Source organism: Sinohyriopsis cumingii, chromosome 1 (assembly GCF_028554795.1).
Source record: "Sinohyriopsis cumingii isolate HCF-2022 chromosome 1, ASM2855479v2, whole genome shotgun sequence".
Taxonomy (NCBI): domain Eukaryota; kingdom Metazoa; phylum Mollusca; class Bivalvia; order Unionida; family Unionidae; genus Sinohyriopsis; species Sinohyriopsis cumingii.
The window spans coordinates 129,287,414-129,299,926 of record NC_142961.1 but is presented as its reverse complement, the minus strand read 5'-3'; the positions used below and the strand labels follow the sequence as shown (position 1 = coordinate 129,299,926).

At 33.9% G+C, this 12,513-nt stretch overlaps 1 protein-coding gene across 1 annotated transcript in view; it reads left to right on the top strand.

The window, feature by feature from the left end:
- Window positions 1-12,513, top strand: part of LOC149807850 (uncharacterized) — a 209,530-nt gene that overhangs the window by 190,731 nt on the left and 6,286 nt on the right. Inside the window, exons 24-29 of the mRNA XM_089961139.1 lie at window positions 5,350-5,449; window positions 5,801-5,874; window positions 6,436-6,567; window positions 8,808-8,936; window positions 10,945-11,090; window positions 11,844-11,979. Coding sequence (XP_089817265.1) covers window positions 5,350-5,449; window positions 5,801-5,874; window positions 6,436-6,567; window positions 8,808-8,936; window positions 10,945-11,090; window positions 11,844-11,979 — 717 coding nt within the window. The remainder of the gene's footprint in view (window positions 1-5,349; window positions 5,450-5,800; window positions 5,875-6,435; window positions 6,568-8,807; window positions 8,937-10,944; window positions 11,091-11,843; window positions 11,980-12,513) is intronic.

Here is a 12,513-nt window from a genome sequence, read left to right as displayed (position 1 = left end):
ATCAATTATACTTATCAACAAATATTGAATCAGTTTTATTGATTCATAATTAAAAGTGATGTTTCAAAATAATGTAGATCATATTACCCTTGTCAAATGCTAGGAAACTCCAATCGGAAGTTAGAAAAGGCTCATCTGCAACCTATTTCTGCATTTAATGAAACATTTAGCAGAATAATTGTAGAGTGTCTGTCCCTTACCGACGACCAGGTCATTCAACCAATATATGTTGACCATAATGTGTTTCTCTACAGGATTTCTTTAATGGAATATTAAAACTACAACCAAAGTAAAAGCTATGATAAACATTTTTGTAATATAATTTGACCTTCCCAAATATGTCTAGCCTGAACAAGTGTCAAATATTTCATCTGAAATTTTTCAGCAAGTGATACATGAATACGACATCCAAACACTGAAGGTATCTACCTTCCACCCTAAAGGTCAAAGACCCTTAGAAACATTTCACCCAACTATTGAAATTATAATTCGGTCATATTGCATTAAAGCAGGAATGGCTTTGGATGAGGGTGTTACTTTACTTCTGTTTGTTTGTAGGGTGAAAATTCAAGAATCATTTGGATTTAGCCTTTTTTAATACTGTCACTTGGCCACTGAAATTATTAAAAGAGAAGTTTATGTTCAACAAATGACGCAGAAAATAATATTCTTGACTATGTTTCTGATATCAGATATATGTTGCCAAGGTTTGTGAAGTAGCATGAATTGATCTTCACTCTACTCATTCAAAAATAAAATTAAGGTAGGACAAAATATAAAAGTGAAGAAGTTTATAGTTAGGTTTTGCACTCATTAGTATTATAACTATCATCTTTATGCGGTTGAAGAAGAAGTATGTTACTTAACATTTGATAATTAATACATGTAGCAGGCAAAAAGATGAACAACTGTGCCATATAAACCGATTTACGCTTCCGTAAGGACATTTATGGGAGGTGCGATTGGGTCTACACTTTTCCGCCAGATTCTTCGTGTAACACGCTGTCAGGGGCCAATATATTTAACGTTTTTAATCACGTGTTCTGCCACGACAATCGCAATGCTTTCTCACCGGGTGTGCGAGGAGGGATTCTCTCTGTTAAAGGGTATGCTGATAAAGATAGCGTTGTTAATCATTCAGTAAATTTAGTTGTACCTGGCCAACACAATGGGTATTTAAACGAACGGATGCAATTGTATTTTAGTGACATTTGTTTCACCAATCTTCTGGATTCAGAGTTATTGAATAATGTTGACCAGAAACTGTTACACTTGGATCCGGAAGAAAAGAGCAATTTTCATTTGAATATGAGCAGTTGTTTCAGGATGTTTCAACATGTACTAATACAATTTACAACGTCCTTAAATTGTAGATTATATACTTGCCAAAAAGCATCCTAACAGGATGAATCCTTTCCAAAATTAATGTTTGAAGATTGAAGATCAATATGTACTAGAGAATGTTTCCATAAAGACAAGCAAAATTATTTACAAAGCAGAAACAAGATAACGATTTCAGCGTGGACACCAACTATAGAAAAGTGAGCACTGTCGCCAAAACAGATTAACTTCCATTGCAGAGAATAGATAACTGCTTTGACAAAATAAGAAATACGAAATATATCACTAAATCTAACTTTTTGAAAGGGTTCTGGCTATTCCAGTAATGGAAGGAGCAAATTAAATATCGACCTTCCTAACTCCAGAAGGATGTTTTTAATATAAAGTGATTCCATTTCCTATGAAACTGCATCTAGTCTACATAAATGTAACTCTTACATAGAGGACCTCATCATCTACAATGATATCTTAAAAGGTCGCTTGGAAACGTTTGGAAATTATTTTTTTGACTCAGTAATGCAATTGTGACGATTAACTAAAGTAAAATTGATTTTTTTCCATGCTTGTGTAACAATTTTAGAGCACATTGTGGGATAACATGTTAACGCCAAACATATAGAAGTTAGGGTAAAGATTATCTCTGAATTCCTAGGGCCTGTTATTAACAGCTACTAATGCGAGTTTTGAGTGTGAATGGATGTTATTGGAAATTGTACTCAAAGTGTTTATGTAATGGCGCAACCTCAGACCAATTTGTTACACAAAGTGTGTTTGGTCTAACAAATTTCAGGAGGCATTTGATAAATTAGAGGCCATACTTAAATGTGCACAAGTTTTGACAGCTCCAAATTTCTGACAATCATTTAGAATGTATGATGATGCAAGTGATGTTGAATTTGGCAGAGTAATGATACAAGAAGACAAAAGGTTTATGAACCAACCAGATTTTTTCTTTTAAAATATTATACAAACCCCAGAGGAATTAGTTCAAAATCAGGAACTAATATTTGGCTTTGATATTAGCTTTGCAAAACGCTGAAGTGTATATTAACTCAGCTCCTTATCCGATTATTGTATTAAATTATCACAAGTCCTTACTTTCATTAGATTTGCATATTTCAGGAATACGACATTGACACTAGACACATCAATAAAAAAATAATTTAATTGCTGATGTAATTTCACGTGCATAACAGTTTATTATTGCTTCATGTATATTTTGTCTCATTCGTAAGGCATTTACATAATGTTATTAGTATCGCATGTCTATTTGATGAGTATAAAAATAATTTAGTGTTTTTACTTTGGTCTCGATTATAGATTGTTCGGCCCTAACTAACAATTTATATTGATATAGCCAATTCCATAATGCGCTTTTGTATCTTTTAAGTTATATATTAAGATAATTATTAATTGTAAATGTATTTACCTCCATTTGGGTACGGTCTTGACTCTTGCATTAGAAGGTTCCAGAAATACATTTTCCATTAATGGGAAAGACTACTTTCTGAAAATTGTAATTGCAGCCTGTGTCAAGTGGAATGGTATGTCAAGTTGTTTACTTCACGATTATTCATTCATACCTTAACTTCGAAGTGAAATCGGTCACATAGCTGCCTTCAGTTTTTTTAAGGGAAGAAATTACAAAGTGATCAGTCATTCTTCTCGGACAAGGTCATAGTTTTGGTTATTATTCTGAATTCATTGATGACATTTTGGATTATATCCTTTTGACAAATTACGACTTCTGGCACATTAGCATATCGCCCTTGGCAAAGTACTGAAACTGCTCAATTAAAATTAGTGAATGACATTCTCTCTGCTTTGGACAGAGGAAATATTATACTCCTCACCCTCCTTGATTTGTCTGTAGCATTTGACACCATAGACCATGATATATTAATTCACCGTCTCCAGCATGTATTTGGCATTCGTGATACATCCTAACTGTGGTTCAGGTTATATTTGGTCAACACATTGTTCTGCAAATGGAATGCACTCCAGCCCAGTTAATCTACGTTGTGGTGTTCCACATGGTTCTGTCCTCTTCATTATATACACTCAGCGCTCTCAAGTGTCATAGATTACCATCCAGTGTCCTACCAATTGTAAGCTGACGACACACAAATATACAAATCTAGCTACAACACTGAAATTAATGCTACAATACAAGTTGTATATAGGTGCATTCCTGATGTGAAATCATGGATAACATTTAACATGCTGCAGATGAATGTTGATAAACCTGAGGCCATTCTGATCACAACACAAATACTTTATCAGTCACATGTTTGACCTCAAACAATAAATATCAGTAACACAAACATTAAATTCATACAGACAGTACGAAACCTACCTATCACTCTGGACAGTACTCTCTCGTTGCACCAACATGTCATTTACATAGGCAAGGCAGCATTTATTGAGCTGAGATGCATCAGCTCCATTCGCAAATAGCTTTCAGTTGATGCCACTAAAACAATTGTATGTTCATACGTACTTTCAAGACTGGACTATTGTAACTCAATTATATATGGTTCATCTCAATATCTACTTCAGAAACGTCAAAAAGTTCAAAACACAGCTGCTCTGATCATACTTAGAGTACCACGATCAGAACACACCGCCCCGCTGTTCTGTACCCTACACTGGCTATCCATTCGATCCAGAATCAAACACAAAATTTGTTTTATGTGCTATGCTTCACTGAAGGACTCCAGTCCAACATACCCATCCGACCTCACCCATGTTTATACACCAGCAAGGTACTTACGCTGCTCTTCTGACAATCGTATACTCATCATTCCCACTACGACAACGACGTCATATGGAAAAGTTCTTTTGCATACCAGGCCCAGCAATTTGGAATGACTTTCCCACTGAACATAGACACAAAGACACATTGATCTCATTCAAGAGTGCTCTTTAAGCTCATTTATTTCAATTGCAATAACAAATAATGTTCCTTACCCTCAGTATTTCAGCATATTTGTAATTGTTTTATATTTCCTTTTTAAATTTCACGGTGTATGTTTTTTTGTAATAATATCATTATATATGTTTTTATGTTGTGCATGTTGTCTAATATTGCAAAGGGATTAGAAATTCTGAAAAAGTATGCGCTAAACAATGTCCACATTATTTTTTATAGTATTGTTAGCACTTTCGAACTACCGACACAGCAGTACATTCAACATTGGAATTAATTTGGAACAGAGGTAGAATATCTTCCGAAATCTATAAATTTAGGCTTAATTCACAATACAATACGTTGTTTTGAAATTTTCACTTTGAATTCTAGGGGAAATAAATTATTCATTGAATTTTATAACTCTTGATAGTTTGTGTTTGCTTTTTCTCTTTTTTTGTTTAAGAACATAGAGTTGCAACCGTACGAAATATTGTCAGTGTGTATAACATGAACAAATGTTTCAATGTCTCAGCATTCAGAATAAAAAATAAATATAATAAGAATTATTGTGGATAATAAACATAATGATTCATGTTCTCATATAGCTCTTTCAAATAACCCATGCATATAAAATATATATTAAATCGACTGTTCGCTGAGTTTACTGGTAAATTCAGTGATTTCGCGTACTCGTGACTCATTAAAATAACCGTTCATGAAAACGTATAATCTACATCTTTCATTGCTTAGGTAGTTTACAACTTTTTTCAAAGTACCTGTATGTGGTATGTTTATTTACTGACCACTGTTACTTCCTCCACTTATCAGCTAGAACCAAGTGTGCAGATCCTTCAAATTATAGTTTGAATTTTCGAAACACCTGCAAAATGGATCTTCTTTGAGTAAACGTGTCGAAGAACCAATTAAGGATTGACATTATTAAAAAGGTATCACTTAACTCACGGGGAGAAAACGATCACAAATATCAAATAAAAAGAACAACCGTCTGAAAGTTAAAATTAATATCATCAATAAGGTAATAACTAATTATCGGCGTGCCCAGTTCATGTAATCTGCATATCTTTGTTTATATGCAGAAGTTACCCATGTACGTATCCGATCCTGGAGAAGACGTGTATGAAAACGCAAAGAATATGGAAAATCGTCACAAAAACAGATACTCGAACATTTTGCCAGGTATAACAGGAACAATCATATTTTTGTGAAATACTAAAGTTCAGCCATATTTCCATATTCCAAGCGTGGAAAGTTGATCAAAAGGAGTTAGCTTTTCAAGTGGCAAGATTATATTTTGAAAGTTGTCTAATTTGTCATTTATTCTCGGTATTCACGACAACCAACATAATCAAATCACAAAAACATAATTGAGAACGCGTATCAAATTATTGCCTTTCTTCTGTATGTAAAAATTAAATAATATGTTTTATTTTATATAATATTAAATGAATTGATCAGATATTAGTATTCATATGTATTTCATTCTACATAAATATACAAAGCTTATCATTTTTACCGTTTCATTTTCAGATAAGAACCATTGTCCGTTTTTAAATATCTACGTGAAAGGGAGAGACTCGTACATCAATGCTGTTTTCCTGCCTGTGTGTGCCTTGCTTATCGGGAATAATATTACAATTATTCTACATCTTGGTCAATCAAAGTGGCCATAACTTTCAAATTTTTAATGGACGATTTATAATGGAATTGAAATCCACCACCGAAATTTATCCGTGTGTAGAATAACTAATTATCATACGCGTACAAGCATGCATAATACAAGTATGCCATTGTACTGAATGATATAATGGATTAGGCTCACCGTTGTTTGATGAAATGGCAATTATTCATGTCACATCAACTGATGTAAACTGAATTAGAAAGTTAAAGTGATTAACGAACATCACTCTGGATAAAGCAATATTTATTTCATAAATTAATGTGGGTTTAATTGATGGATTCAGTACAACTCTAAATGATTGGTATATACTATTTTACTTTTGTTTGAAAGCATAAACCATTAAGCGGCTACTGAATTATAATTACCAGTGGATTATGCATTGTAATGTATTTGATAAAAATATCCATTTATAGACATATATATTTCGATGTTTACAAGCTAAGATTGTTGTATAGTTGCATAAAGAACTGAACATATATTACAGGCTTACATGGAGAATGACATTTTCATTATCACCCAAACGCCGCTGCAGAACACAGTCGTGGATTTTTGGAGAATGGTGTACCAGTTTGAAGTTAGCTCTATTGTCATGCTGAATACATTATCAGAAATGAAGGTAACGTTGAAGCCAAGGACGATAAATGGTTATATATTATTTTCCAATAGGTGCCTCTCATCATCACTTGCAAACTTGCAATAAGAAAGTCACTTGATTGGACATCACTTTTGATGTTTCCAGGATATGTTTTCATCTTTTCAAGTAATTCAACGGATTTCCATAACAGGGCCTTTATACATCATCTATTTAAACATCTATGCAAACGGGACTTCATAGAAAAAATTGCAATATGTGGACATAGCTAAATAAGTACAGCCCAAACATAATGGCTGCCTTGACATTCAGTGCATTCCCCGAGAGTGCAAATGATATTCTGGAACGGTCGGGCCATGAACCTGTACCATAGATGGTCATAGCTGTTGCCTTTCATATCATGCTCTTAAGACGCAAAAGAAAGTACACAAAAATAGATTACAGTCATAATTGTGGATAGGCTTATCAGACAAATATTTGAACGTAGGTGCAAAGTAATGAGCATCAGACTTCACTACTACATTTGGATACAATGTCTGCTCATATATTGACGGCAATTCGAGCTTGTTCTTTTTGGCGATCAAGAACTTAAATCATTAATGATTCCAACCTGAACGTAAGTAACCGACGATGCTGTTATCGTTGGAACAATCAATTGAACACATATGAACCGTGATTTGTCTAATGAAAATTCTAAGCACGAGGAAAAAATTGAATAATAGGTTTAAAATCTTTCAAATTCGACATGTAAATAATTTAATCACGATTTTCATCTTGGCAATACATGTAACACCGGGCTACAAAACTGGTAATAGTTCGGTGCTTTCCACGGATGTATTTACTATAAATGCCACACTTCCCGTTCAAATGTGGAGGGTATGAAAACATTGCATACATAACACATGCAATAAATAAAAGCAATAAATAAATTTCCTTTCAAAGGAATTAACGAGACAAACGATGTAGACTCTTGTTTAACAGGTCCCGCTAGTGACCAGATAATGCAGGATCATGAAACAGCTCATAATTATACCAGAACAGTGGGGGAAGGGGGAGGAAGAGATGGATTCAAAGTCTATGCTACATACGCAGTCACAATTGCAACAGTCCAAAAAGATGTGAGATATGCATATCGGCAAGACAGGCAACATAGGAAGCTCAAGTACAAACGTTGAATTTAAGACTACAGTCGCTGAAAGTCTAGTGACAGAATGGTTTTCTTTCTTTTTGGAAAAATTAAACTAGTTTGATTCCAAATGGGCATATGTGACTATTTATTAAGTCATCTTAAATGCTGTGAAGGACTATCACACGATGTTTTGAAAGGGAAAATCTGCTAGAAATATCGTGAAAATGGTGGCAAGACAATCCTGAGACTAGACTCCCACAGTTTCTTCCGCACTGCATCTTGAGTCATATATACACATCTTTCTCATTAAATTGTCCCGTCAGGGTCGCGATATGTAGCTACAATTAAGTTATTCACTTCTTGCGCATATGATTTAAATAGTCCTTATATTGACATACAGCACAATACCTTTCATGTGTTCCGTGTTGAAAATACTTGTCTGTGTAAATGTGATATGCGCATATTTGTTCTGTGATCTGCAAGACTATCACCCCGACTCACTCACCCTCTTACCCACAAATGCCCTCACCCCCCCACGTGCTAGCAGCAGTGGTGCAAAAAAAGTTATAAGAATAAAATGACAATAACATGTCACTTTATCAAAGCATGTCTGCACACCACAAACTATTCAATGACAAAAGAGTAATATTCATATTCACTTGCATGGTTTCTATAGTACATTTGATGATTAAATTCAACCTAGTCTATTGTAAAGCTTGAATGGCGTTGATTCTCCACTTTATTATGTGGTAGCGTCATGGATGCATCGACTGTGAACTATTGAATGATGCTAATAGGTACTTACAGTGCAATTAAATTTGGAAGTTAAACGAGCCCTACTTATGCGTGAAGTTTCGATTTTAAATAGATTAGTACTTGAGGAACACGTGCCTACCGTATCATGTTAAGTTGTTAAAGGTTTTGTACGAATTAAACTCAACAGTTTTAACACATGGTAAGTTGCCAGACTTATTTGATCATTACATGCTTCTCTTTTAAGTCTAGCTTTTTAATCATTGTTGTGCGAACAGTTGATATTTAATATTGCTAATGCTTTGATTTGAATTGTGTTCATGCATAGTATAAATGTACCTTGTCTTTTAATTCTCACAATGTTGTTCTTCCGTTACTGTAGGAAGAAGAGCGCTATTGGGCAGAGGACGATGAAACGTTAGAGATATTACCATTCAGAATCACTCTTGAAAGTAAATCATCCAATGACATGTGTACAAATTATACCCTGCTGTTGAATTACAATGACGAGGTCAGTAACATAAGGAAACCTTTGTTGTATCACCAATGTGTTGGTGATTTTCTTGTGATAAAGGTATAACAATTTGAAACGTGTAAATGAAATAAAACTCGAATGTTTTAACCTTGCACATCTAAGTCATATTTGGTCCCCAAGCGGAAAAGGGAAAACAAACACGAAAATATGGAATACGAGAGAAAGCGAATGTTGGCTTCATGAAACCCTTGAAAAACAACTTAACACCATTCAACAGGCATGAACCTGGTTTATGGTAATGATATGTTGACACTTTCCACAGATTTATCTACAGTGTTCACAATGCCAATGATACGAAGCTGCAACATTAGCCTTTCCAACCTATACGCGAAATTTCTTGGTTACGAGGCGCAAATATATTGTAATCCATTTTAAGCTCTTTTTATTCGTTCTTTTTTTAAACGTATACTAAGGTTCTAAAAACTGATTAGTTATAAACATAATAATGACCTAAGGCCGTTCCCCTTACAGAGTCACATTCTATCTAATAGTTTTGATTGGTCAGGTAGCAGAATAGTCGAGCAAAAGAGACACAAATGGCATGACAATACACAATTATTTTATGATAAATCTTCCAGATTTCACAAACCATATTTCTCTCTCTCTCTCTCTCTCTCTCTCTCTCTCTCTCTCTCTCTCTCTCTCTCTCTCTCTCTCTCTCTTCTTTCTCTCTGGTCTATAATAACAAGATACGATGGAACATCCGCGGAAAATGAACATAGTGGATTTTCACCTGTGTCATGCGACTATATTCATGGACCTATGAATGATGGTAACGGTTATGGTCAAGCCGACCATCGGAAAGCAAAATCAAAGAGGGGTATAGGTTGAAAACAAGTGTATGGTTAGTAGTAATGTTAATTAAAGCATAGTAATGACTTAGTTTAGCACTAAATACATTCAAATTGTTAGAATTACTTATTAGTTGTGTACATTTTGCTTAGTTTATATTCCAAACTAGCGTCAATACACTATACTATAATTGACTGACCACTGGTTAGCGATAACGAAGCTAACAATTATGTGTTTGGACCGGACTCCTTTCATCATTTAAACCAGATTTCATGTTTCAATCATACGTGCCTAAAAGTAATGTAATCAATATGAATAAAACTAGTGGCTAAAAAGTAAACAAGTAGTTTAACAATTTGCAAAGAATATTGTAAAAAGCGACAAAAAGGAAAAAAACTAATTTTTATAGAGGTCACGTTTGGCAGAGATGAGAAGAGATTATTCACCAAATCCAATACACAAGCTAAACTCCGTTCAAAAGGCAAGCATGTGAATAAATGTTTCATGAATAGGAAATTCGACAAGCAAGTTTGACTTTATATTAAAGTTATACATGTCGTGACATATCAATGAAGGAACATGCATACCGTTTTTTATTATATATACAGAGTTTATGATTAACGTGAGGAAACACACAATCGATGCCAAACATTCCGTCTCTTATGTCATATTATGTAATCAATCCCGATTTCCCAACTTTTAAACATCTTTCAAATTTAGCCGATAGCAGGAGGATGTGCTTAGCATGAATGACTGACATGTAGCATTTGATAACAACAAGCGGCTTTAACGGAATTAGCAATAGTTGTTTTGAAACTTTGTCTTCAAATTAGACTTTCTTTTATTGGTTACCATCACCTTATCACATCAGTCTGTCAAGCAATTCTTTATTTGGACCTAATGGCTTTATTTTACTGCTTGTGAAAATAGACCAATAAATGTAGCATTCGATGAAAATAAGTAAATGCTGTAAATTAAAATTAGCTTTTATTATAAATCCAGAAATAACATGATAATACATCCTATTGTGTGGCATAAAAAATGACAGTCAAGTCGACTTATATTAAGTGCCATTAACTTCCAAAATTGCAATTTTTGCATGAATATGTACGTATTGTTTAATAAACATCAGGATCAATCCCTGATTCTTTCTAATAGTTGCATATTTTAATGTGTATTCGAATGTTACCAGCTTAGGAAAGTGCGTTTGAGTAGAGCGACCTACTGGGCAGATGGGAAGCCCCTCCCCAAGTCACCGTCAGCGGTACTGAAGCAGATTGACCTAATACAGAAATGGCAGCAAGAAACGGGCAACAAACCTATCGTTGTGCACTGCATGTAATGCTATTTCCAATTCATTTAATTTGTTACATTAGCAAGCAATAACCCGACCATTGTATAATACAGATAACAAAACTTGTATAGCATATCTCATTCCTGATGACTTATTTCGTTCTATTTCTGGTTTTGGAGACTCATTAAAAACCTTTTACATTATAATTTCAGCCAATTGAAACCTATACAACATTAATATGAATCATCGTGTCCGCTGTTAATTTGTATTATCCAGATAGGAACCTTAATCAAATTCAATGTCTCACAATTGTTATTTACACTAGGTTTACGATGTTTGTATCTTTAATCATAAGCCATTATGTGTATTTAGTAAAGTTCAAGAATGAAATGTCAAGAACAATTGTAATATGATAATATACACGTATATTGAAGTTCAAGTATATTATGTAACACACATTTGTAATATTCCTTATCCATTCAAGTCATGGACTGGCAGATCATAAGATTATATAGACATATATGAATAATGAAGAACAAATATGTCATATCAAGAACAATAGCTATCATTAACCATCATTGTTTACTAGAATATACAGCTGTTGCTCGTTTTTACAAGAAATATGTAGAATATATTATATTTCTAAACAAAATTATAAATGTTGTAAATCATATGTAAAACTAGGCAGAGGTTATTTCAATTAGTAACCAACTCTGAAACAGTAATTGTTTTTTAGCAGACGTAACGTATAAAATATTTTCTTTTGGCGAAATGGATATAACTTTCTTTTCAACCAGGAATGGCGCCGAAAGAAGCGGCCTGTATTGTGTAATTTCCGCCTTGTTGGAACGAACCAAGATCGAACAGGATGTTGCTGTTGAACAAATAATAAAACAGATGAGAAGTAGACGACCCCAAGTCATACCAAATGTGGTACGATGCAAATAACAACAAAACTATTGCGTTATGAAAAGTTTACATTATATTTTTTGTAAAGACAACAATATGTCAGCTTTAAGACGAATAGTATACCAAACTGAAAATTTACTTTGTGTAATGCTTCAATAGTATTACTTTGCAATTATGGAAATAATTTCACCAAGGAAAACGTTTCGACCGAATTATGGTATCGGGTTGTTAATTATGTGGAAATAAAGTGCTCTAAATAATGACAGATATCATATATTTGTCATGTAACAGTAGCTATAAAAAGCATAGAGGCATTTAACCTCATACATATATACACACAGTCCAGCTCACACATTCCGCAATAACTAGTAAGTGTTAAACACCAATTGCAAATTTAGGCAACTTAAGGCAATTTAAACATATCAATATATAAATGCAGCTTAGAATATTAAACAAATGACTTGTACTGTAAAAAACAGCTTACATGATTAATAATGAGCTGTACCTGTCTTGCATTTTAATTAAGATGACGAAAACCACGTAGACGACGATATTTAT